Source organism: Epinephelus lanceolatus, chromosome 19, assembly GCF_041903045.1.
Source record: "Epinephelus lanceolatus isolate andai-2023 chromosome 19, ASM4190304v1, whole genome shotgun sequence".
In the NCBI taxonomy this organism is placed as follows: Eukaryota; Metazoa; Chordata; class Actinopteri; order Perciformes; family Serranidae; genus Epinephelus; species Epinephelus lanceolatus.
The window spans coordinates 35,076,432-35,102,428 of record NC_135752.1 but is presented as its reverse complement, the minus strand read 5'-3'; the positions used below and the strand labels follow the sequence as shown (position 1 = coordinate 35,102,428).

Here is a 25,997-nt window from a genome sequence, read left to right as displayed (position 1 = left end):
CCTAACAGACACATGATATTTCATGAGGGGAAAACACAGCCGCATGTACTGTATAGTGTACGCAGCTTGGATAGCAGCACACATGACTATCATCACAAGAACACATGACAGTGTTTGCCCCTCCAGCTACTCCACAACTCCATTATCATCCCTGGGAACCTTACAAATCCTAATTTTCACCCCACACTCTTCAATGACCTCCCATTTACTCAAGCAATAATACTTGATTTTATGTAATCGATTGATATTTTAGTCAGAAAACAGTTGTAAATGCCTGTTACAGTTCCTTAATCCCAATATGATGTCTTCAGATAGCTTGTTTGGTCCAATCAACAGTCCAAAACCCAAACAGTATTGATTTACGATCTATACTCTAGAAATAAGGGTCCCAAAAGGGTTCTTCCTGACCGACTGAGGGTCTACCCACAACCATTTGTTTCTGAAGAACCCGTCTTTAAAGAAAGTGTTCAAGAATTGTTGGAAGCATTGATGTTACCCTCAAATGTTTACATGTTTACCCATGTTTCAAATGGCATTTTTAAATGTAGATGTAACGCTGGTGTTCTTCTAGTCTCTGTTCTAATTTGGACCAGAGTTTTTGGTTCTCAATCCTACTGTATCATTTAAAATAGTAAAGGCTGTAGTAGTAGTTCATTTTTTCCATTACCGCTTATCCTGATGGGGGTCGCAGGGGGGCTGGAGCCAATCCCAGATGACATTGGTCAAGAGGCAGGGTACACCCTGGACAGGTCACCAGACTATCACAGGGCTGACACATAGAGACAGACAACCATTCACACTCACATTCACACCTACGGAAAATTTAGAGTCACCAATTAGCCTGCATGTCTTTGGACTGTGGGAGGAAGCCGGAGCACCTGGAGGAAACCAACGCTGACACAGGGAGAACATGCAAACTCCCAAAAAAAGGGGCTCGCCTCACACTAGGTTCAAACCAGGAACCCTCTTGCTGTGAGGCAACAATGCTGACCACTGCACCAGCGTTTGCCAGAGAGGTAATCATGTAGTGTTGTAGTAGTTATGTCACAAAATTTCCACCCCCTAAAAACATGATTGCGAACCATGAGTGTTGACGCTTGCGTTTGACCACATTAGCCCCGGCCCTAATGTGGACAAGGACTGCCGAATGTTGTTACCATGGCCCAAGGCTAACCTGTTAACTAGGACCATGATTAGAGGGAAGAAGAACATTATGCAATGTCATTCATTACTACCCATGGAGCCCCTCCAGGTGGGTTCTAGATGACATTCTTTGAATATAAAAGGATGGGTGAAATTACTACACCAGGGATACTCAACTTGCTTTGCCCAGGAGCCATTAGTGCAAAAATCCAGGGGCCAGTTGTAGCAGCTCCGCACAGGTCAGGTATACACAGTCGCGATTCTAGGATTCCAGGACGTTCGGGGCTCAGCCCATACCTCTGTCAAGGGGTCTGGAAGATCCACTTCTGGCCCGTTTTGTGGATTAAAAAAAGCTGTTTTGGTGCTTTTATGTCCTCTGGTATTGTTCATAATCTTATTTACATTAAAATACAAAAAACAATCCAAAATATTCTTAACCAGGGTCGTGAGGGAGCTGGATCCTATCCCAGGTCGCCGAACTGTCACAGGGCTGACACACCGAGATATTCACGCTCACATTCACAGTCTCCAGTTAATGTGACCTGCATATCTTTGGACTGTGAGAGGAAGCCGGTGGTTAGCCAGTGGTTAGCACTGTTGTAGGGATGCACGATAGTATCGGCACAGAGGCAGGCTGCATCTGAGGTTGCTAAGCGACCTCAACAAGAACTGTTCATCCAGGCCATGCAAAGCACCCCAGATATATCCCTCTCCCCAGCAACGCTTCCCAGCTCCTCCTGGGGGACCCCAAGGTGTTCCTAGGCCAGATGAGATATGTAATCCCTTCAGTGTGTTCTGGGTCTGCCCCGGGGCCTCCTACCAGTGGGATGTGCCAGGAAGACCTCTAACAGGAGGCGCCCAGGAGGATCCTGATCAGATGCCCGAACCACTTCAACTGACCCCTTTCGAAGTGAAGGAGCAATGGCTCTACTCCGAGCTCCCTCTGGACGTCCGAACTCCTTACACTATCTCTAAGGCTGAGCCCAGACACCCCAGGCCTTCTTCTGTGTAATGAATACTTTTGATTTTAATGTTTTAAGCACATTTTGCCGATACTACTCGTGTATTTTTATTTAATTTGAAAGCAGGACTTGTAGTGGACTGTTATCATGGTGTGGTTCATGTACTTCTACACGAGTAAATGATCTGAATACTTCCTCCACTGCTGTAACAGCTTCCTTTCCTCCTGATGTAGATTTTTTTATCCAGCTAACCATCTGTGTGACCCTCTGATGGTGCATTCATACTGCCGTTTCGCTGGTTGAAAGCAGTTTGTCGCAGTTAGCATGAACTCCAGATCACCCTTCTGTCCTCCGACCTCTGATTTTCATCTTTTTACATGTTACTCCCACGACCATCTGGTGCCACGGACTCAGCTTTCACTTCTATTCTGATCTGGGCAGAAATTAAGCAGGCGTGTGAATGAAATATCGGAGACTCCTCGGCTAAAACTTTGTGTAGGTTCATTGATCCAAACATGTGGAGCAGCTGGACAGGAGCTGTAGTGCCCTGCTGTTACTGTAAAAACCTGGGCAGGCTCCAGCATGCAGAGGCGGAGAGTAACTGAGTGCATTTACTCAAATATTTTCATGTTGTATTTTATGCTTGTTGAGAGTTTGCACGTCTGCTAAAAGACCTTCCTGGTAAAACAAAGGTACAATAAAATAGTACACTAATTTTCAGAGGAAAATAAAACAGCTACAGTTTCTTTCCAGATACCACTGTACATTGAAAACATATAATAAGTCTATAAATGCATTGTTAAAGACTAAACCAATTAGTATAAATCTTTCTGTCATGTGACCGCTTATAGGAAAAAGCAGTGTCCACCTCAGGCCTCTTATCCTGTCCAAGATCTGAGAAGGTTCAGTTATCCAATATTCTACCCCAATATTCAACCCCTCAGATTTATCAGGGGACCCTTAGAAGGGGCCCAACCACAAGTGGATTATGAGACAGTTGGCCCCTGGGCACAGATGTGCGAAGGGCTCTTCCACCTTGTCTCCATTGGAGCAGGACACACAGACTTTATTGTGGTTTTGCATGTCTTTGTAGTTGTTATGCATCTTTTTTTGTGGTTTTGTGTTTCTTTGGGGTAATTTTGTGTAGTCTGGGAGGGTTTTGTGTCTTTTGTTGGACATTTTGTCTATGTTTTGGTGGTTTTGTATCTATTATGAGTCATTTTTTATCTTATTTGAGTCATTCTTTATGTCATTATAGTTATTTTGTGTCCCTTTTAGATGATATTGTTTTCCTTTTAGGTTATTTGATGTCTCCTTGGGATAATTCTGTGTATTTTTTGGTCATTTTATGTCTCATCATTATTGTTTTGTGTCCTTTTCAGATCATTTTGTCTCTCTTTGGGGTAATTTTGTGTATTTTTTGATGGTTTTGTGTCTCTTGTGAGTCAGTTTGTATCTCATTATGGAATATATAGAATATATTTGGATGTAACCCCTTTGTCATCACCAATATTCTGTTGTTTTTTTTTTCTAAGGAACTGTATCCGATAACAATTACATTTATTTTGTAATTGAATTACATGTAATGAGTTACTCCCCAACACTGTCACTAATTATGGTTATTAAATACATAAATGCAGTTGGGCAACAGGCACAATCTTTCTCTTTTGAAATACTATTATTATTATATGAGAACACATTTTTGGTGGTTTTGTGGAAACCCTGTTGCAAACTAATCACCGTGGCTCTCTGCTGCCGCCTTGTGTTCAAAAATTTAACTCCAGTAAATGCAGCATTGTGCTGCTACATGAAGTAGTAGATTAATTAAACTTCTGTATGTGTTGGGATTATGCACAAAACTAACAACACATCCACTGCCTCTATGTTGCAGTATTAGATTTATTTTATTCATTTATTTAGGTATTTATTCGGTAAAATTAACCTCAATAAGGCTTTAATCAAAAAGACGTTATTATATTCATTATAAACTGAACTGTCGCTACTTATGCATGACAATCTGGCAGTGGTGGAAGTGGAAAGGGTTGGAAAAGAGGATAGTGAAATAATAAAATGAAGAATGCTTAAAGATAATTATCCACTACATGTTTATGATGACGGTGAAATGTTAATAAAGTGTCCTAAAAGCAGAATTAATCCGCCGACTATATGAGTTAATGTTAAATATATGATAAACACGGTTAATTTCCCCGCACTGGAGCATTTAGTGTAAACTGAAAGTATAAACTCAGTTTCTCTGCAGCAGAAGCTGCGCCCCTCTTTACTTTCGTTTTCTCTGTAAAGTGAAACTAAACTTTAGTTGGTGCGTGTTGGGGCGTTTTCACTGAGTTACATCGATGAGCCCTGAAATTAAAGATAATTACGTTAAATCTGAACACATTTGGAGAATCTTCAGTGGAAGGTGAGTATATTTCTTTAAAACTGTTTCCACTAGTGTGCGTATGTCATGCGTAAAGACAGATTTCAGTTGTGGAGGATCAGGCCGAAGCTTTACTGTCGCTGACATGTAGATTGTGTGTGTTTATAAGTGGCTCATTATTTGTATTTCTGCTTCTAAAGACTTTTGAAAGATCGCATGTACAAACAACCTGTGGAGGACTCAGATCCTGTGTTTACTTACTGGAAGTGAAGGCAGTAACACCTCACAGTGAAAGTGCTGCGTTAAACAGTACTGTAAACGTTACAGCTGTTTGAGGTGGAGCTTTTATGTACGTGTAACATCCAATCTAATTTAACAAAATGCCACAACAGGCTTTTATTAATTTCAGGCTCCCTATCAGCAACATTATTAAAGGTATTAAAAGTTAGAGCGCCTTGCTGCAGGAGGTGTGGAGCACCAATCTATAGGCCAGTACACTGGAAGTATACCATCTGTGTATAACCAAAACTACACAGAAAATAAACCCCTTTTACCAACAGAAAAACACCCAAACTTCTACCAGTGACACACCAAACCTTATACTGTATCTGCACAACTCACCAGGTGAACTCCCACTGCACCAGCTGCTCCTGTGACCAGAGGCCAACACCTACTGCAGCACTCAAAGATAAAACCACACGCTGATAAGATCCATTTATGAAAATACAGATAAAACAAAATCATAAAATACAATATGAAATAATCACAACACATGTCAATGTTTAATATTAAAAGACACTCACACCTCTGCACTCAACAAACCCTCCAGTGCTGGGTGTCACAGCAGGCTGCCTTTCTGTCGAACCCGTGTATCAGCAGCAACAGAAAGTTTGGTGATTCAGCAGGAAGTCAAAACTGTCCAGTCTCCCGGAGCTGGGTTTGCACTGGCTGGATTCAGGTTACTGCAGCCACTGACTGGCTGGGGGTCAGTTTCTGGAGCTGCTGCCCGCTCTTCTCCTGATTAGGTGGTCTGTAGTGGCGGGGAGTGAAGCGGAGGACACGCTGTGGTTCAAGGCTCTAGCTAACATTAGCAACATAAATGTGAACATGAAGCTGTAGCAGTGATCCTTTGACTCCGGTTAGCAGAAGGCCAAACTATTGGCAACGTTTTCTCTCCATCTGTGGAACACTGAAATGAAATTGGATGAAAAAAGCATATGCACATTCATAGATTCTGTTACATTCAATGAGGGAGAAGAAGGAGATGAAATTTGTGATATTTTTGACGAGGCACTTGAACGTCTTTGTGGGAAAATCATAGCAGACACCTGCAGCCGGTTTGTGATTTCAGCAACTGGAAAACTGGTTTTCTTCAATATCTGATCAAAAACCTGTTCCTCCTGTTCCTCCAAAGCGTCACCTAGATCCTGTTTTTTCTGTCAGTCATGGGGTCAAACTAAACGCTCAAGATGAAACTTTCCTTTAAACTCACTGTCATGGTTTGTGTGTGACTCCCTCCAGAGATGGCCGAGCACAGCCACCGCAACGACAGCTCCCAGATGAAAGACTTGCTTCAGCCTGAAAGAGAGCACAACGGCAAAGAAAGCACAAGTCAAGGAGGCGCCTGCTCCTGCCGCTGCTCCTGCTCCTCCTCCTCCACCTCCACCTCCACCTCCTCTGCCGTCCCCTCCTCCTCCTCCTCCACCTCCACCTCCTCTGCCATCCCTTCCTCCTCTGCCTCCCCCTCCTCCTACTCTACCTCTGCACCCTCCGGTCCCCAGGATGTAAGTGGTGTACTGGTGGAGGGGGTGGAGGCGGTAAGGACGAAAGTGGAGGACACTTCATGTCAGCTGGAAGATCTGAAGCGACTGCGTGACAAGAAGCTGGGACCTCTGGGCTTTAGCAGGACGCACAATGTCCTCGTAGATGTAAGAGTTTGGCCCTTCAGAGTTCTCTCTGTCTCCAGTAACTAAGTACATTTACTCAAGTACTGTACTGAGACACAGTTTTGGAGTACTTTACCTGAGTGTTTCCATAGATGCTACTGAAGACTTCTACTTCAGTCAGTACCCATTAGTACCCAGATTTTTTTCAGTGCAGAAAGTAATTATTGTTTAATATATCAGTATTGTTTTTTAGGTGGATGCTTTCAACTGTGGAGCTGGACTCATTGCTCAGAAAGGGAGAGACGTGTGGCTCAGTAACGTGGTGAAAATGCCGTGTTCACAAGGGAGCACCATGATGAAGTCTGGATTCTTAAAGGTGTGTTTGAGGCTATTCACCATGTTATTTAAACCTCTGCTGGTTTGCAAATTGATGCACAAGAGAATGAAATCTTGCGACATAATGAATTATGTCACAAGGAAATCAATGCAGTGAAAGTTGATGTTGATTGGATGAATCTTTTCTGACCACAGCAGACCTCCCAGACCAGTAGGTGGGATGCAATCTCCAAACAGCTGGGCGCTCTGGCCAAGAAGACGTCAGTGAGTGTCGATGATGTGGAGGTACGTTTGCAGCCATGGACAGATTTGCACATTTTTATACTAATATTGACCAATGGTTTCACTGATTCAAATTTTTGTAAATCCTGGGTTATTATTTTTGCACTTCGCACAATTCTTTTTATATTGCGAACAATTCCCTGGACCAAGCAGCAACCTCAGGGGCTGAAAAATGAAGTCAAGTGCCTGCAGTTCCTCTAATGGCCACTTGAGGCTGGCTCCAAAAGAGATTCAATCCCAGGCTCCCAGGAACACTTACCCTGGCAATCCAGAGTTCTCGTGAGAGCACAATTTGAATTTGCTCAGCGAATCACTCTGGCAATCAGTAATGATGCTCATTACCCATGCCCTTGGAGCCAAGCTGCACCAATCACATCGATGTATCTGATATAGGCGGGCCAGAGGCGAGCTAAACAGATGACGACAACGCTGCGACGATGAAGTCCGGAATCAGTCAGTAAACATTGCAAGATGGCTACAGATGAACACCAGTTGTTTGAAACGGCTTTGGCCGCTACAATGAACGAGTTAGACTTGGCTTTTTCTCTAAAAGACGAACAGAAGACGGCGCTCGAATCTTTCCTTTGCAAGAAGGACGTTTTTGCTGTTTTGCCGACCGAATACGGCAAGAGTCTAATCTACCAGTTAGCTCTGCTGGTAGCTAAGCTCTGGATACGTCACCCCGTGTATTGTTCTGATTGGTCGTAGTGTTATCCAATTGCGTGCAGTGATATTTTCAAATGCATGCCTGGTGCCGCCCCTCGAGTTGGGCCATTTTCATTACTCATAGCCAGACCCTAAATCTTTCTAGATTTGGGTCTGGATTTCCAGGCTAAGGAACACTGCTCAACTTTGTAGCAAATTTTTAGATCACCATTGTTAAAGACATGTCCGTAAAACTGTTGACAAGACACCTCAAACTGCAAACAAGGTCCATTATGACTGTTTCCATTCTGAATTTTTGAACCATGTTGGGTTTTTATTTATGGAGCTTTCCTAGTGCTGAGAAAAGCGATTTAAAAACCTGTGATGTCATCACAATGTAAAGTCTATGAGCTGAGAAAAAAAAACAAAACGACACATACTGTGGCAGTAAACCCGGAAGCCATAAAAACTCTTTGGCATATGGCATTGGGATGATTAGGCACCATCTTGGAGTCCATTATCTAGTTATTATTAAAGTCTATGGTTTTGAAGCCTCAACTTTGCCATTTTGGATTTTTGGAGCCAGAAGTGACTGTATATGGACAAGGCGGTGGAGCTAACCCTTATGTTAGCTGCTAGCTCGGTTAGCATGGTGCATTTACAGTCTATGATTTACTGTTATGATGATAATGCTAGCAAAAAAACAGGCTAACTGCTATATCCCCAAACACCAAGGCAATAACTTATATTTGAAAACCTGCTTGGTGATAAACCTGATTTTGATTTTAATCCGTCTGTAATAAACATGAAATGTGTTCTTTTAAACTCCGTCTCTTTCACCAGGAAGCGATCATCAAATATAACCCGAAGTACAAAGGTCAGTGGTCCTTTGACGCCCTCTCCAGCTTTGTTAAGGTCAGTGTCCATGTGTTCACTTCAAATCACTCAATCATTTTGTTTTTATTTTTTCAAAGCTGTTTTCACTGAAATTTACAGGACAAACATAAATCAGTAGTTCTAGTTTCTATGCCCACTGCCAGACAAGTAAATAAACATATAAATACCAACCTATAGAGGTATTTATACCAATATGAATACCTTTATAGAGAAATAGTGGTAGTGATAATAAAATTAAGTTAAAAAAAATTAATAAAACAATAAGATAAAATAAAATAATGATAAATAACAAATAAAAATAAAGAATACATATAAAATATACACTTATAAAATATAATAATTTGGAAAAATAGAAATAAAAATAAAGATAAAAATGTAACAAAACTGTGGGAACAGTGATTAAACAAAATGATTTTATTTTTTTCACAACTTTGTTTACTGAACTTTACAGGGCAAACATAAAAAGGCAAATAAACAGAGGTGAATCCTCTATAGAGAAATAGTGGTAGTGATAATAAAATTAAGTAAAAAAAAGCAACAACTAGAATATAAACAAAAATAAAATATTAACATATATAAATATATATAATTATACATAAATTATAACAAGAACTAAAACAAATACATCTAAAATATATACATTTTTAAAACTTAATGATATAAAAAAAATAATATAAATAAAAAATAAAGTTAAAAATGTTAATTCAAATTTAAAATGAATAAATAAAAATACAATTTACAGTAAAAAGAAAAAAGACTAGGGGAAAACAATAAAGATACCATGCTTCTCTTAAAGGAAAGGTATCAATTTTGAATGTATACCCTGAGTTAACATTTATTAAAAAAACACTGCAATGTCTCATAGTATGGTCACCCATCAGAGACAATATATGAATGCATGTTTTTACATACATGTAATCAGTTTTGTATTTAAACCCTCCAACGATAATAAATTGTATTTTATTTCTAGTGTGTCCCGAAATCAGAAAACTACTTCTCCAAACTGTTTCCAAAGATGGCTGCGTTGGCCTTGAAGCTGCCTGACTACGTGAAGAAGGTAAGAAGGCTCCATTTCACTCTGCAGTTTGCTCACACTGATGATGATGATGATGATGATGATGATGGTGATGAAGTATGTGTGTATGTTCTCAGGCCATCCCGCTGCTTCAGAGTGGACACACTGCAGCCATCACGCTGTCACAGGTCCAGATATCCTGCCTGCTCGCTAACGCCTTCTTCTGCACCTTCCCTCACCGCAACACCTCCAGCTCCAACGCAGAGTACCACAACTACCCGTCCATTAACTTCACCAGGTCAGGAAAACATCTGTTGCACATCTGGCTGCTTCCTTAAAATACTAAGTCTGTGTACTTCCTGTATGTTCATCCTTCATTCTCATTCTGCGTGCAGTCTGTTTGGACAGTGGTCTGAGAGGAAGAAAGAGAAGCTGAGGGCCATCATGCATTACTTTCATGTGGTCACAGATGAGAGTGAGTTTAAAGCTTAACGTCCTCCTCTTCCTCCTCCTCTTCCTCCTGTCTCTGAGACGGTTCAGTGAAGATCTGTGACTGTTGTTGATGTGTTCGCAGACACTAAACCAAAAGGACTGGTGACGTTTGAGAGGCGCTGTCTCAAAGACGCGGACATCCCCAACTGGAGAAGGTAACACTACGACTATGACTCTTTATTTACAGAGCGCTTCAGACAACCTCTGAATCATCGCTAAGGTACGACCATTTGAAAATGAAAAAGATGCAGAGAAATTGATTCATGTCTTTATTTCAGGCCGACTCAACTACTGTAGCTCATTCAAAACTCTGAGACTACATTACAGTCTGCCTCTTCTGCTCCTCACACAGACTGTTTACCTGCTGCTTAAACATGAATGAATACCAATTAGTCGAGAGACAAAAACCAGAACGTTTTCAGTGTCAAAATCTTGTCCTGTTGCCTACAGATTCACATGCAGACATATGTTTGTAGCAATGTCCGTCCATCCATCCATTTTCTTCCGCTTATCCGGGGCCAGGTCACAGGGGGGCAGCAGGCCAAGCAAAGCACCCCAGACGTCCCTCTCCCCAGCAACGCCTTCCAGCTCCTCCTGGGGGACCCCAAGGTGTTCCCAGGCCAGATGAGATATGTAATCCCTCCAGTGTGTTCAGGGTCTGCCCCCTGGCCTCCTACCAGAATCGCCACCTTAACATGAAGCCCGTTTCCACTGAAGAAGTTCCTGGTACTATTTGGGGGGCAGGAACTTTACAGGAACGTCCTCTCGCTCGGCCCTCTCAACCGCCGTGTCTCCACTGAGAGGGCGGAGTAGGAGGAAGGTTCCTGTAAAGTTACCGGGCTCTGGATGTGACGTAACCGTTGTGCGACCATTTTAAAATGCCAGCAACACCTGGACCTCTTCGTCAGTCCATTTGTCATATGATTTGTCTTCCATTTCTTGCTTTTTTTCTAACGACTCCTTTTAAAAATGCGACTCTTCATCTGTTGAGTTTTTAAAAACGCCGGCTATTTTGTCGCTTTCTGTTGACGTCACATTCCGCCTTGAGTATATCCAGTCAGCACCAAGTAGCCCCCAAGCCCCAACCAGGAATTTCTCGGGGCTGTTCTGAGTACCTACTCCGAGGCAAGGACTTGTTTAGCCCCTGTAAAAGTTCCGTAACTCTGTCCTTCGGGGGTGGTTCCTGCGGCCCCGTAAAATTACCCCGAAGTTCCTGCGGTGGAAACGGGCTTGTGGTGGAGAGGTTTGCGTGTCCCTGTGGACCTGGGAGCTGTTTTGTCCGGGATAATAGCTCCTAGTAGGGTCTCCCAAGGCAAAGTGGTCCCTGGGGAGGGGCCAGACTAAGAGCAAATCAAGAAGACCTTGATGAAATGGCATATTCGGACTTTGAGGACCTCACCCGGTATGGGGACACCCACCCCTGGAGCCAGACCTCGGGGGGGAGCTCGCCAGACTGGTGGACTGACCAACTGACTATTAGCGTCCTTGCAGCGGAGCAGCTAGCATGGCTCATAAAATGTATCCTCTGTATCAAAACCAGTGAAATCAGTCTAACTTTTGTTGTCTTGTTTGTTGTGACAGCTGTAAGGAGACGATGCCTAAACTGTACGTCACATCACACGGTACCATCGAGACTGAAGGTACAGGTATGCTGCAGGTAAGAGCTGACACAAAGCCGTGACGATCCCCAGCTGTCTCAGTCCAGCATTTATTTAGGTGTTCCTTTGTGTATGTGTGTGTGCAGGTGGATTTTGCCGCCAGCAGGATCGGTGGAGGTGTTCTGGGCTCTGGTCTGGTGCAGGAGGAGATCTTGTTCCTCATGAATCCAGAGCTGATCGTTTCTCGTCTCTTCACTGAGAAACTCGCCGACAACGAGTGTCTGATCGTCACAGGTACAGTGGTGATGAAATGATTAGTTAATTAATGTGTTCATATTGCCAGTCAACTGAAATACATCTGAAATTTCTTTTGAAGTGTGGATAAATCCGCTACTGAAAATACAATTTGTGTCTTCTCATGGTTGATTCTGTTCCTCAGGCTCTCAGAAGTTCAGCTGTTACTCTGGTTTCGGTGACAGCTTTGAGTGGGCGGGACCTCATGAGGACCGCGTCGACAGGTACGACAGCACTTTGCTTTAAGTCTTTGATATATACAGTACAGGCCAAAAGTTTGGACACACCTTCTCATTCAATGCGTTTTCTTTATTTTCATGACTATTTACATTGTAGATTCTCACTGAAGGCATCAAAACTATGAATGAACACATGTGGAGTTATGTACTTAACAAAAAAAGGTGAAATAACTGAAAACATGTTTTATATTCTAGTTTCTCCAAAATAGCCACCCTTTGCTCTGATTACTGCTTTGCACACTCTTGGCATTCTCTCAATAAGCTTCAAGAGGTAGTCACCTGAAATGGTTTTCCAACAGTCTTGAAGGAGTTCCCAGAGGTGTTTAGCACTTGTTGGCCCCTTTGCCTTCACTCTGCGGTCTAGCTCACCCCAAACCATCTCGATTGGGTTCAGGTCCGGTGACTGTGGAGGCCAGGTCATCTGCCGCAGCACTCCATCACTCTCCTTCTTGGTCAAATAGCCCTTACACAGCCTGGAGGTGTGTTTGGGGTCATTGTCCTGTTGAAAAATAAATGATCGTCCAACTAAACGCAAACCGGATGGGATGGCATGTTGCTGCAGGATGCTGTGGTAGCCATGCTGGTTCAGTGTGCCTTCAATTTTGAATAAATCCCCAACAGTGTCACCAGCAAAACACCCCCACACCATCACACCTCCTCCTCCATGCTTCACAGTGGGAACCAGGCATGTGGAATCCATCCGTTCACCTTTTCTGCGTCTCACAAAGACACGGCGGTTGGAACCAAAGATCTCAAATTTGGACTCATCAGACCAAAGCACAGATTTCCACTGGTCTAATGTCCATTCCTTGTGTTTCTTGGCCCAAACAAATCTCTTCTGCTTGTTGCCTCTCCTTAGCAGTGGTTTCCTAGCAGCTATTTGACCATGAAGGCCTGATTGGCGCAGTCTCCTCTTAACAGTTGTTCTAGAGATGGGTCTGCTGCTAGAACTCTGTGTGGCATTCATCTGGTCTCTGATCTGAGCTGCTGTTAACTTGCGATTTCTGAGGCTGGTGACTCGGATGAACTTATCCTCAGAAGCAGAGGTGACTCTTGGTCTTCCTTTCCTGGGTCGGTCCTCATGTGTGCCAGTTTCGTTGTAGCACTTGATGGTTTTTGCGACTCCACTTGGGGACACATTTAAAGTTTTTGCAATTTTCCGGACTGACTGACCTTCATTTCTTAAAGTAATGATGGCCACTCGTTTTTCTTTAGTTAGCTGATTGGTTCTTGCCATAATATGAATTTTAACAGTTGTCCAATAGGGCTGTCGGCTGTGTATTAACCTGACTTCTGCACAACACAACTGATGGTCCCAACCCCATTGATAAAGCAAGAAATTCCACTAATTAACCCTGATAAGGCACACCTGTGAAGTGGAAACCATTTCAGGTGACTACCTCTTGAAGCTCATGGAGAGAATGCCAAGAGTGTGCAAAGCAGTAATCAGAGCAAAGGGTGGCTATTTTGAAGAAACTAGAATATAAAACATGTTTTCAGTTATTTCACCTTTTTTTGTTAAGTACATAACTCCACATGTGTTCATTCATAGTTTTGATGCCTTCAGTGAGAATCTACAATGTAAATAGTCATGAAAATAAAGAAAACGCATTGAATGAGAAGGTGTGTCCAAACTTTTGGCCTGTACTGTATGTGACTGTATTTGGTTTTCCTCACATGTTTGATCTCTATAGAGACGAGTGGGCTCGACTGAAGAGGCAGATCTTAGCCATTGACGCTCTGCACTTCAGACACAGGAGGGACCAGTACAGTATGATCAAGGTCACACGGGAGCTCAACAAGGTCAGGATCACCTCTGAGTGTGTCGGTGTTGATTGGGTCTTTATTTTAATAATAATTGACCTCTACGGCACAGAGGAAGAAGATCCATACAACACATCTGGATTATTTCTATCATAGTGTGTATTGTTTGCATCTTGGGAAAGGCTACGGTTATTATTTTTACATGATTTTTTTGTGTCCTTGAAGGCATACTGTGGATTCAAGGGTCACGGCCACAACGAGCCCAACATCGCCACCGGGAAGTGGGGCTGTGGAGCTTTCAACGGAGACCCACAGCTCAAAGGTACTTTCCTGTATCCATCCACCCACTGATCTCTCACTGCATTATCAATGACACACACTCAGCCTGAGCTCCTCCTCTCTGTCCAGCTGTGATCCAGCTGATGGCAGCAGCCAAGGCCAAGAGAGGTCTGGCCTTCTTCACCTTTCAGGATGAGCAGCTGAAGCAGGGCCTGCAGCAGATGTACCACCTGCTGGTCACAGAGGGAACTACAGTTGGTGAGTGATGTCGGGACATAACAAATGTTTGTTAGCTTAGAAAAGAAGTTTCTAATGTTGCTGTTCTTCACAGAGAAGCTGTACGGACTCCTGGAGGACTACTGTGCTGCTCAGCAGGCATCCGGCTGGTCCCATGTGGACCTGTTTGAGTTCATCAGGAACACCCTCAGACCTTCGAGGAGTCTGCTGTGACGACATCTCGTCTAAGTCTGCATCTGAATTTGCACTTATATCTGACACGACAGAAATGATGACGTTGCTATTTAATTTTCTTTTTTTTTGTAAAGATCACAGGTATTGCTTTTTTCATTTTTACCCTAATTTGATTGATGACAGTGTGTAGCAGTGCAGCAGCTGTGTGTTAGTGAGTCCTCAGAAACTGTAACTCAGACACGGGCCGTGAAAACATGATGATGGATAATGTTCACTGAAAACCATCTTGTGCTGTCGTGGTTTAAGAGGGTTTAAACCTGCTGCTGCTCTTAAAGCTTCCTGAACTGTAAGGATTAAAGTCGATTAAAATGAGCAAATCAAGTTGGTTTTATCACCTCCTCTCTTCATCTGTCTGGAAGTGTGCGTCTGGACAGTCAGAGGAAACTTCTCAGAAAGAATAAATCAAAGTGAAACTGAAATCAAACACCCTGATCATTTATTTTGTTTTGTTTTGCTTTGTTTAAATGTTGAGTTTGTCTATAATAAACTGAGATCCATACTGTGTGAGTGACACGAGTGCTGCATTTATACTGTAATACATTCGTCAGACATGTTGCAAAGTGTCATTTCAGAGATGTAGTAATTTAATAAAGGTGCATGAGCTTACTGGTGTGAGTAAAAAGTCCCATCAGAAGGACTTAACAGGCCACAGGTGAACATGAACGAGGCAGGTACAGGTTCCAGGTATCGGACACTGGAAAGCAACAAAGAAAATCCGGTAGCTGATGAGGGAGAAGGTGTTGGTGTATGTGCTGCAGAGCTGATGAGGGGAAATGGGAGGCAGGTGAGTGTGTGGGCGGGGCAGGAGGGAGTGGCTGGATGTGGAATGCCAGGTGGTGATGGATGATTCTGTAGTGTGTGGTGTGTCAAACATCTGAGTGTTCATGAATCCCCAACCTTTCACCTACTCGCTTTTATCGTAGGGTGCTGCTCACGCCGCCTGCTACAGTGATGAAACAAGAAGCAACTGAATCAGATTGGAGTCCAAACAGCCTGGCAGCTCACTGAACGACACTGATGAACTGGTCTCTCAAAGTGGCACGTCTGCTGCATGCCCAGGAAGAGTGACAAATTAGTGCAGTCAAATTTCATTAGTGTAACATCATATTGAGCTCACATAGCCTACTAACACCAGGGTGTCTACAGCTCCTTAAAAGTGTTATAATGTCTGAAATTCAATGTTACAACAATAAGGCCTTAAAGTCATTAAGTAGTCTTAAATTTGAATTTGTGAGGTCGTAACTGCTACAAATATTTTATCTAATCTCATTTATCCATTTTTTAATTTCTCTAATAGTCATTTTACTTCATACCTGGACTTACCTGCAAACAAAATGTAGACTAATTTAACTCACTGTAATAACCGTATTCCTACGTAACACTTACCTCTGCACAAGACCCCATATGTGCTACCTGCCTGCAGTGCTTTCTTCAATAAGTAAAACATGATTTGTCCAAAAATCGGTCCTAAATTTGGTTAAAAGGCGTCTTTAACGGGTCTTCAAAAGCATTAAATCTAACTGCCTGATACTTGTAGACACCCTGGAGACCTGCATGTACAAGTGTGTTGCTGAGTCAATGAATTGAATTAAATATTTTACCTTAATCAATATAAACGTATACATGATGACTGGTAATGCACTGAAGAGATGTTCTATGGGGCAGCAGCACTGGCTGTCAAACATGATGTACTATAACAGTGTCATGGAGACAGAGGTTTGCAAAGGTTTGATACACGTACATACAGTACAGGCCAAAAGTTTGGACACACCTTCTCATTCAATGCGTTTTCTTTATTTTCATGACTATTTACATTGTAGATTCTCACTGAAGGCATCAAAACTATGAATGAACACATGTGGAGTTATGTACTTAACAAAAAAAGGTGAAATAACTGAAAACATGTTTTATATTCTAGTTTCTTCAAAATAGCCACCCTTTGCTCTGATTACTGCTTTGCACACTCTTGGCATTCTCTCCATGAGCTTCAAGAGGTAGTCACCTGAAATGGTTTTCCAACAGTCTTGAAGGAGTTCCCAGAGGTGTTTAGCACTTGTTGGCCCCTTTGCCTTCACTCTGCGGTCCAGCTCACCCCAAACCATCTCGATTGGGTTCAGGTCTGGTGACTGTGGAGGCCAGGTCATCTGCCGCAGCACTCCATCACTCTCCTTCTTGGTCAAATAGCCCTTACACAGCCTGGAGGTGTGTTTGGGGTCATTGTCCTGTTGAAAAATAAATGATCGTCCAACTAAACGCAAACCGGATGGGATGGCATGTCGCTGCAGGATGCTGTGGTAGCCATGCTGGTTCAGTGTGCCTTCAATTTTGAATAAATCCCCAACAGTGTCACCAGCAAAACACCCCCACACCATCACACCTCCTCCTCCATGCTTCACAGTGGGAACCAGGCATGTGGAATCCATCCGTTCACCTTTTCTGCGTCTCACAAAGACACAGCGGTTGGAACCAAAGATCTCAAATTTGGACTCATCAGACCAAAGCACAGATTTCCACTGGTCTAATGTCCATTCCTTGTGTTTCTTGGCCCAAACAAATCTCTTCTGCTTGTTGCCTCTCCTTAGCAGTGGTTTCCTAGCAGCTATTTGACCATGAAGGCCTGATTGGCGCAGTCTCCTCTTAACAGTTGTTCTAGAGATGGGTCTGCTGCTAGAACTCTGTGTGGCATTCATCTGGTCTCTGATCTGAGCTGCTGTTAACTTGCGATTTCTGAGGCTGGTGACTCGGATGAACTTATCCTCAGAAGCAGAGGTGACTCTTGGTCTTCCTTTCCTGGGTCGGTCCTCATGTGTGCCAGTTTCGTTGTAGCGCTTGATGGTTTTTGCGACTCCACTTGGGGACACATTTAAAGTTTTTGCAATTTTCCGGACTGACTGACCTTCATTTCTTAAAGGAATGATGGCCACTAGTTTTTCTTTAGTTAGCTGATTGGTTCTTGCCATAATATGAATTTTAACAGTTGTCCAATAGGGCTGTTGGCTGTGTATTAACCTGACTTCTGCACAACACAACTGATGGTCTCAACCCCATTGATAAAGCAAGAAATTCCACTAATTAACCCTGATAAGGCACACCTGTGAAGTGGAAACCATTTCAGGTGACTACCTCTTGAAGCTCATGGAGAGAATGCCAAGAGTGTGCAAAGCAGTAATCAGAGCAAAGGGTGGCTATTTTGAAGAAACTAGAATATAAAACATGTTTTCAGTTATTTCACCTTTTTTTGTTAAGTACATAACTCCACATGTGTTCATTCATAGTTTTGATGCCTTCAGTGAGAATCTACATTGTAAATAGTCATGAAAATAAAGAAAACGCATTGAATGAGAAGGTGTGTCCAAACTTTTGGCCTGTACTGTATATCAACTCAAAAGAACCAATACTTCAAAAATAATCGGTCCGCCCATCACTGATGACAGGTAACTGGGACAAATGGAGAAGTCAGAGGGCCTCTGGTGGACAGCTAGAGAGTGGCCGAATGGCACAGAAGTAGAAACACACCAGTATAGAAATAGTATATACATTTTTTTATTAAGTAAATTGCTAAACTATTTGCATTGAAATATACTTAAAATATGCAGATGACCCCCTCCCCTCTTTTAAACACTGGGTCAGAGATACATTACAATTTTTGAACCTAGAAAAGGTAAGGTTTGCTTTACGAGGACCTGAGGACAGCTATAATAGTGTATAATAGTGTGCACAAACACACACTTTGTCGATTACTGTTGTTTCCTTTCTTTTTTGTAATGGGGGCACATTATTATTTTATACTGGATTTTATCTGACTGGTTGCTCCCAGGGGGTGAAAACAAAGAAAAAAAAAATTCCTGTATTTTTGTATACATGTTTTCTGCAATGTGGAAACAAATAAGTAACGTGAAAAAAAAAATAAATAAATGTAAGAAGTGCTCATGCAGAATGGCCCATTTCAGAGTAATGTATATTGTAATTTGGATTCTGTGTATTTTAGAGTGATTATAAAGCATTAAAATACTTCACAAAGACCAATGTCAGCAATGTCTAAACAAAAGCATCATCCAAAATATGTTCAGCCAAATAAAATGCAAGTACAATATCCCTAAAAACTGGGCATGAATTTAAAATAAATCATTTATTCCTTTAGGAATTTGATGTATTATTGGATCACTTCTACTCCACTACGTCTCAGAGGGAAATATTGTATTTTTTTTACTGCATATAATCAACTAATATAATAATTTGTTAGTTATATGCAGTAGAAAAAATACAATATTTCCCTCTGAGACGTAGTGGAGTAGAAGTACAAAGGAGCAGGAAATGGAAAGTACCTCAAAATTGTAAAGTACACAGGGTTACCACGGACATGGAAAACCTGGAAAGGCCATGGAATTTCACAGTCACATTTTCCAGGCCTGGAAAAGGCATGAAATCAGTAAAAATCATTGAAAGTTTGGGAAAAATCTTGGAATTTTGTTGTGTGTAATGAAATTGTTACGGTAAAACAGCACATTTATTTTCTGAAACTGTCGACATATCGTAGCTCTGATATGTGTCAGTGTGTGACGACCAGTTTGAATCTGATATGTTCAAAAACGCCAGGCATGTGGGGCAAGACTTTTTTCAAATTATGGGTCCTTGAAAAGTCTAAAACTTTGTGCCTGAGAACGTGTGTGAACCCTGAGTACAGCACAGTGTGACAGACAGGATATACAACATGTTTCAGTGCCTTCAACAGACAACGACAGCCGCGTTCACCAGGAACTATAATCTTTATTTATCGAAAACAACAAAACATAAAACACTTTATGAAAATAAATACATCCTTCAAATCTGAGGAGCTGAGGAATCTCATCATGTCGTTACACAAGTCTCTCTCTTTGCATTGGCATGATTTCTGTACTGAAATATAATTTCAAGTCATCTGTTAGATTTGGCACAAACAAAGACGTAAACATACAGTGACGAGGCCGAGGCCGGACGGTGAGTCAACCAAGGAGGAAATAATAAATAGAGAAAAGAAAGCTGAGTATATGAGAAAGAAATGAACTGTAAAAGAAGAGGTGTGTTTGTGGTAAATGATGTATGAAGCCTCCCCTCACAGTCATTTAAAGTCACAGCTGAACTCAGATAAAAGTGCAGAAAGATGCGGAGCCCCTTCACCTGTTTCTTTACAGACTGAAACAAGATTTTTAACTAAAGGTAGACATTAATGTTTCATTTTGTCACAGTTATCATGTGGGCGCTGACTCAAACATTATAAAAGCTAATTAAAATAGCCGTACTACTGTTCAGCAATCGTTACTTGGCCTAAACATTTCAAATTATCACCAGTCCCAGGTTATGATGCTCATGTGGTCACTATCACATTTTAGCTGTGAAACACTGCCAGATGTTCAAATCCAGTTTAAAGTAGGAATGCCCGACAATACTGGCACATCATCTGTGTCAGTAGACAAAGGCTTTAAAATGAATTCCTGCCACTGTGACAGGCTGATCAGATGACGCTTTAATTATTTGTCTTTAGTGTATCTCAGAGAGAGCGTAGAATTGTGCAGTTTAGTTTGAAAATGTTCCATAAATATAAATACTGCATGTTGAACATGTAACCTGAGTTGAAGCAGTTTTCTTATTTTGCCCAGCGAATGTGTTTGTTTTAAAAGTAGTGTGTTTTATGAGTCTGTCAGTGGGCAGTCACAATACGAGTAGGGATAATAATGTGTTAACTCCACGACAGGAGAGACTTGATGTTCAGTGGAATTAGGAGAGAAAAAAGCGCATCCAGTATTGTGCATCCCTGGTTAAAGGAAATAGTTTGACATTTTGGGGACATACACTGATTCACTTTCTTGCTGAGAGTTAGATGAGACAGTTGAAACCACTGTCATGTCTGTACGCTAAATATGAAGCTGGTTAGCCTAGCTTAGCATAAAGACTGGATACAGCGTGTGCGTGTCTCCACCGCAGGAACCACCCCCGAAGGACAGAGTTCTGGAACTTTTACAGGGGCTAAACAAGTCCCTGCCTCAGAGTAGGTACTCACAACGGCCCCGAAAAACTCCTGGGTGGGGCTTGGGGTTAACTTGGTGCTGATTGGATATACTCAAGGCGGGATGTGACGTCAAAAGAAAGCGACAAAATAGCCGGCGTTTTTAAAACTCATCAGACGAGGAGTCGCATTTTTAAAAGGAGTCGTAAGAAGAAAAGCAAGAAATGGAAGACAAACCGTTGTTTCTTTGCCGTGTCGCCCCGGTCAAAATGGTCGCGCAACGATTACGTCACATCCAGAGCCCGGTAACTTTACAGGAACCTTCCTCCTACTCCGCCCTCTCAGTGGAGACACGGCGGTTGAGAGGGCCGAGCGAGAGGACGTTCCTGTCAAGTTCCTGCCCCCCAAATAGTACCAGGAACTTCTTCAGTGGAAACGGGCCTATATTGGCGGAACCTTTTCAGTTTAAAAAGAACGAGGCCGCCTTCCGCCATCGGAGGGGCTGTTGATGACTTGTGGGAGGGGCTGTTGATGACGCCGCACGTGCGACCCACTGGCAGTGGATAAACAGTAAACAGCTGATAGCAGGAATTAGCGAGCAGCTAGTAGCAAGAGGGAAACACAAACCTGACAGACACTGTAAAGATGAGCAACTGGGGAGACAAGGAATTGTGCGCCCTCCTTGTCCTTGCAACGAAGAGGCCATTAACCGTCAGATGACGGGGACGATGAAGAACGGGCCAACTTACAAGAGAATCGTCGAAGGACTGACCAGCCGCGGCTTCCCTCCCACGTCACTGTTTACGTCACACGCTGAGCTACACGTGTTGTTACTTGCTCACGCCCCCCATTGCCCCGAAAAAGGTGCATTCTGTATAAACAAAAGTAGGTAGGCGGCATTTTGCTGCACTCCCCGATTTTGTTTTTATACTGCCAATGCTGAAAAAAGACTGATTGGGCTTTCCTGCAAATTTGCACAATTCCTGTTTAAAAAGGGCTTAAGGTAGAACACAATGTGCAACTTGCTGCTGCTACTGCTGCAAAAAGAATGCTCTGGCTATTACGGTTTTTATTTTAGATCAATTTTAAACAGGATCATGCAAATGACAATCTCCCACAGCCATGACGGCACAACACTCTGACGTAACTGCATATTTTCACTGTCTTTTGGACCGCTTGTAGCATAATGTAATGTCGTCATCGCACACAGACAATGTGATGGCACAAAAGACGGAAATCCTAGCCTTCCATTGCAAATAGTTTATAGCTTCTAGTTTTTTTTAATTTTTATTTTAAACAGGATCATGAGGGTTAAGATTTTTAAATATGGATTTTAGACATTTTCGTACCAATTGGGGCCTTATTTTTAATTTACTATAATAAATTTAATGCCTTTTTTTTTTTAACAAAAGTCAAAGCGCCCAGCCAAGAAAAAGTGCAGCAAATAAACCCGTTTAAAAACATGAATTGTCATTTCAACAAATTGATTCTTGTATGGATAAACAAATAAGATATTACGTGTGAATTAGTGAGTGTTAGAGGTGCTCTTAAACAGATTGTGTCACTTTTGGACTTCCAGTCTTTATGCTAAGCTAAGCTAACTGACTGGTAAGAGACGAGTACCAGTCTCCTCTAACGCTCTCCAAGAAGGTGAATAAACTTATTTCCCAAAATGTCAAGCTATCCCGTAAAAAATGTCTGTCATTGCTTTCTACATTTCCTCTGGCTGCCCGACCTAACTCTTTATTATTTTAAATAATCTGTCACAGATCAATAAATGATTCACATATTTGTCTGGCAGGTGATTGCACACAGTGTGATGGTTGATTCTGGATTTGCGGAGCAGGTTGACATGATTTTGCAAAAATAAGAGCAAATGAAAAAAGAAGATAAAACTCTTTGTCTTACAAATTAATGTTGTATAAATTCATACATTCAATGCTGTTGTTTTAACCTGCATTACATTCTGTGGTGGTGTCCATCACTGTGAACACGAGGTCGTCATGGTAACAGTGTTAGAAGTCATTGTGCGTTTAGTTTAGAGATTCCACCTGATATCAGGTCTGATATGTAAATATACTGAGGAAGAACACACATCAATGCAAAGCCAGTCTCATGGGGGGAAACCTGCGCTGAAGACCTGAAGCTTGACGGCAGCGTGAATCAGATGTGTGGGAGCGTGGAGGGAGGGAGGGAGGGAGGGAGGGAGGTGTAAACCAGCTGTCACACTTTTCCTGAGAAAGCTTCCAGGTCGAACGCTGTGTCCAGTAAACGCTGCAGCTCCATGAGGTGAGTCTGCTTGTTCCCAGTAGCTGGAGCTGCTGCAGGGTCACGACCAGCGTACCTGCAAACACACACACACACACACGTGAGCGTGCGTACGTTCACAGCAGAGATACTTACTGATATCTGGTAAGGTGAACTCACCAGACGGGCTGGGTGCGTTTAATGGTGGTGCGGATGCGGGGCTTGACGTAGTCGTAGTAGCCCTGGTTCTTGTGCTCCTCCTGACACCACATCAGATCAGCATTTGGATAACGATCAGTCTCTGCTTTCACCAGGTCAAACGGGAAGGGTGAGAGCTGAGAGGAGAGGAAAAATCTGATGTTAAGAGTACTTAGAATGTATGGCATAATCATGTTTACAGTTGAGACACACATCAGTTAGCGTTAGCTGTTTTTAAGCCTGTATTTTTTATGTTTGGCAAATTGTCTACATTAGAAGTATGCTGAATTAGACAGAAGCAGTTCCTGTATGCAGCGTCCAGATGTACAGGACGTACAGACAACTATCACTGGATTACTTTGATACTGAAGAAGACGTAAAAACATTTTCATTTTCAGGCAGGTTCTGCAGTTGTAAGGAGCGCCTATCTTCTGATTTCTAAGCAGATTTATGGATGTTTAAAACATGTCTTTCATGTCTGTGTGTTCTGATTTGACTGAGTTATGACTGAGCACGTGCCTCACACCTCTCCCTCCCTTGCACCTTTTCCTAACATACAGCGAGCAAGCAAACTCTGGTGGATGGAGCACAAAAATTGTCCAGATATACTATCAGCAATAACAACATTTAGGGAGCCTGTTAAACTCTGACTGAGCCTGGACAATGGCCTGCTATTGCCCTGATAATAGGCTGAACCAGGTGAACATTTTTTGCAAACAAGCAACACATCATTTAGCCCATTACCTGACACATGGAGCAGGCTAGGACATCTTCATAAACTGAAGCAATCTGATGTTTGCTTGCTCTCTTGTCTGCAATTCATCCAAGTTAGGAATTCCCTGTAATAGGGTTTTCACACCAAAAGCGAAGATTATGCAAGATGTGATTTTGTGCCAGGTGACGTGAATAATGGACAGTTACAAACAAAAATTTCAACTTGCTCTGGGAATTTTATCAGGCACCTTGTCGAATAAGTCTATTAGCGTTGAAATCGGGTTAAGATTCTCCTGACATTCGCACCTCCAGCTCATCCAAAACTCTGCTGTCAGACTAGAAAACATGATCCGGCGTCCCTACACTGGTCCCCTGTTGCTTGTAAAATTGATTTTAAGATTGTATTGATTACTTACAAAACCCTGAGAGGCCTTGCTCCAAGTTACAATATTTCTTTTATTGCCCTATGTTCCTTCTTGCACCCTGAGATCCTCAGATGCATCTTTTTTTGTTGTTTCGAGGTCTAGATTAATACACAAGGGTGACAAAGCCTTTGCAGTCGGAGCTCCACGACTTTGGTATGACCTGCCTGAGGAGATCAGGGTTGCAAACTCAGTCTCAGGTTTTAAATCAATTCTGAAAACCTACTTTTTTAAAATTGTTAAAACTGTGTTTTGAAAGGTGCTGTATAAATAAATGTTACTGTTATTTTTATTGTTATTATCATAATCATCAGAGAGTCAGAAATGGAGAGCAAATCATTGCTGTCTGTGGGCAGCAGACTCTCTCAGTGCTGTACAGAGACAGAACAAACAAGGGGAGGATTTAGGACCACGTACTAACTTCTGAAAATATGTATTTGTGACTTGTGTCATTTAAGTAGGTCTGTCATTGTTGAAAATAAACAACAGAAGGAGTGAAGTGGTTTTGTGCTGCTGTGGACGGTATGAAAAGTAAGTAAGAGTTTTGCTGTCTTTGTTCACGCTAGTTCAGAGCCCAGAGCCTCTGTGTTCACATCACTTGATTTCAGCTATCTGTTGTACTTCACTACGAACCAAATTAGCCGTTAGCTGCCTTCCCCAGTTAGTTACACAAATGTTAGCTAAGGTTAGGGGTAGTTAAGGGTGAATATTCGCCAGTTGTGAAACACCTCGTCCTAACTGGATGCTAACGAGAAAACATGAGATTGTTCCAGTCCTTCCTGAAGAAGATATCTACCTCATCATGTTGCTTGCTTGAAAAAACACTCACTCTTGCTCCATTTTTACGAAACTTTGAGTACTTCCAATCTTTTTTTTTGAGCAACAGTGAGCCGTTTTCTAATTTGCTTGCTTTGCTTGCTCTAACACAATATTATAGTTTCAGCAACAGAAAATACCATGGGTATCTGACCATTTGTTTCTAATCAAAGTGTCAGGAGCAGAGAAAATTTGACTTGATAATGGCATTATCAGAAACGTCAAAGGGTGCCCAAAATCTTTATGAATCATCCCCTGGGGATGAAATACCTCCACCAAATTTCAGTGCTAATTTGGCTCATATTTGAGACATGACCTGGACCAAAGTGTGCGACAGCAAACCAACCAGCCAACATTACCCTCCAGGAAAACATCAAACTCCAGGCAACAAAAGTAGATGCCATAGAAAGCAGATTAAACTGTTTTATTTGGTTGCAAAAAAACCTCCCTACACCTGCTGTGCATCCAGTTCTTGTCTCCACTGCAGTTTTACTCTCAACAGCTCCTCCACTCTGACATTACCTGTTCGATGCGAACAATAGCGACAGCATCATCCATGCCTCTGTTTTGGCGCTCTCGGGCCAGTTCATAGTAGATCTTTCCCGTGCAGAAAATGACTCTCTTGACTTTTTCTGGGCTGGCAGCTGCAGGCCCGTTGTCTGGGATGATACGCTTGAAGTGTGTGGCTGCAGGACAACACAGGCACAGACTCTCAGTAACACAAAGAGAGACTACAATATAGATCAGAGGAGTGGAAGTTTACATCCTGTACTTCTTTCTGTCAGTACTCACCTGGCAGCATGTCATCAAAGCTGGACTTGGCCTCAGGGTGGCGCAGCAGAGACTTGGGAGTAAACACTATCAGCTGAGGAGATAAAAAGAGAGCACAGAACATGCTCAGTGACATTGAACCACATTATGTTGTGCTTTGAGTCAT

At 42.4% G+C, this 25,997-nt stretch overlaps 2 protein-coding genes across 4 annotated transcripts in view; one reads left to right on the top strand and one right to left on the bottom strand.

Annotated features, from left to right (window-relative positions):
• The first annotated feature begins 4,385 nt into the window (after nucleotides 1–4,385).
• On the top strand, nucleotides 4,386–15,182 carry pargl (poly (ADP-ribose) glycohydrolase, like). 2 transcript variants are annotated; one of them, XM_033646119.2, is made up of 16 exons: nucleotides 4,386–4,524; nucleotides 6,004–6,410; nucleotides 6,622–6,744; nucleotides 6,900–6,989; nucleotides 8,475–8,546; nucleotides 9,499–9,585; nucleotides 9,681–9,841; nucleotides 9,939–10,018; nucleotides 10,118–10,190; nucleotides 11,617–11,692; nucleotides 11,780–11,927; nucleotides 12,073–12,151; nucleotides 13,861–13,969; nucleotides 14,156–14,252; nucleotides 14,339–14,467; nucleotides 14,541–15,182. In XM_033646119.2, the coding sequence occupies exons 2-16, from the start codon at nucleotides 6,006–6,008 to the stop codon at nucleotides 14,657–14,659; spliced, it is 1,848 nt and encodes a 615-aa protein (XP_033502010.2). In that variant the 5' UTR covers nucleotides 4,386–4,524; nucleotides 6,004–6,005; the 3' UTR covers nucleotides 14,660–15,182. The 2 variants fall into 2 exon arrangements, with proteins under 2 accessions (XP_033502010.2, XP_078018074.1); XM_078161948.1 differs by having other exon boundaries at nucleotides 4,388–4,524; nucleotides 6,903–6,989.
• Nucleotides 15,183–19,427: 4,245 nt separating this feature from the next.
• ogdhb (oxoglutarate dehydrogenase b) overlaps nucleotides 19,428–25,997 on the bottom strand; it is a 37,522-nt gene continuing 30,952 nt past the window's right edge. For both annotated transcript variants that reach the window (XM_033646964.2, XM_033646965.2), the window contains exons 20-23: nucleotides 25,853–25,925; nucleotides 25,583–25,746; nucleotides 23,091–23,245; nucleotides 19,428–23,007 (exon numbers count right to left, since the gene is read on the bottom strand). In XM_033646964.2, the coding sequence (XP_033502855.2) occupies nucleotides 22,887–23,007; nucleotides 23,091–23,245; nucleotides 25,583–25,746; nucleotides 25,853–25,925 (513 nt within the window). In that variant the 3' untranslated portion in view covers nucleotides 19,428–22,886. The remainder of the gene's footprint in view (nucleotides 23,008–23,090; nucleotides 23,246–25,582; nucleotides 25,747–25,852; nucleotides 25,926–25,997) is intronic.

Coding starts and splice junctions, on each gene's coding strand:
- pargl (XM_033646119.2), top strand. CDS start 6,006: ATGGCCGAGCACAGCCACCGCAACGACAGCTCCCAGATGAAAGACTTG. Junction 10,019..10,117: donor TCATGTGGTCACAGATGAGA/GTGAGTTTAAAG, acceptor ATGTGTTCGCAG/ACACTAAACCAAAAGGACTG. Junction 12,152..13,860: donor CATGAGGACCGCGTCGACAG/GTACGACAGCAC, acceptor TGATCTCTATAG/AGACGAGTGGGCTCGACTGA.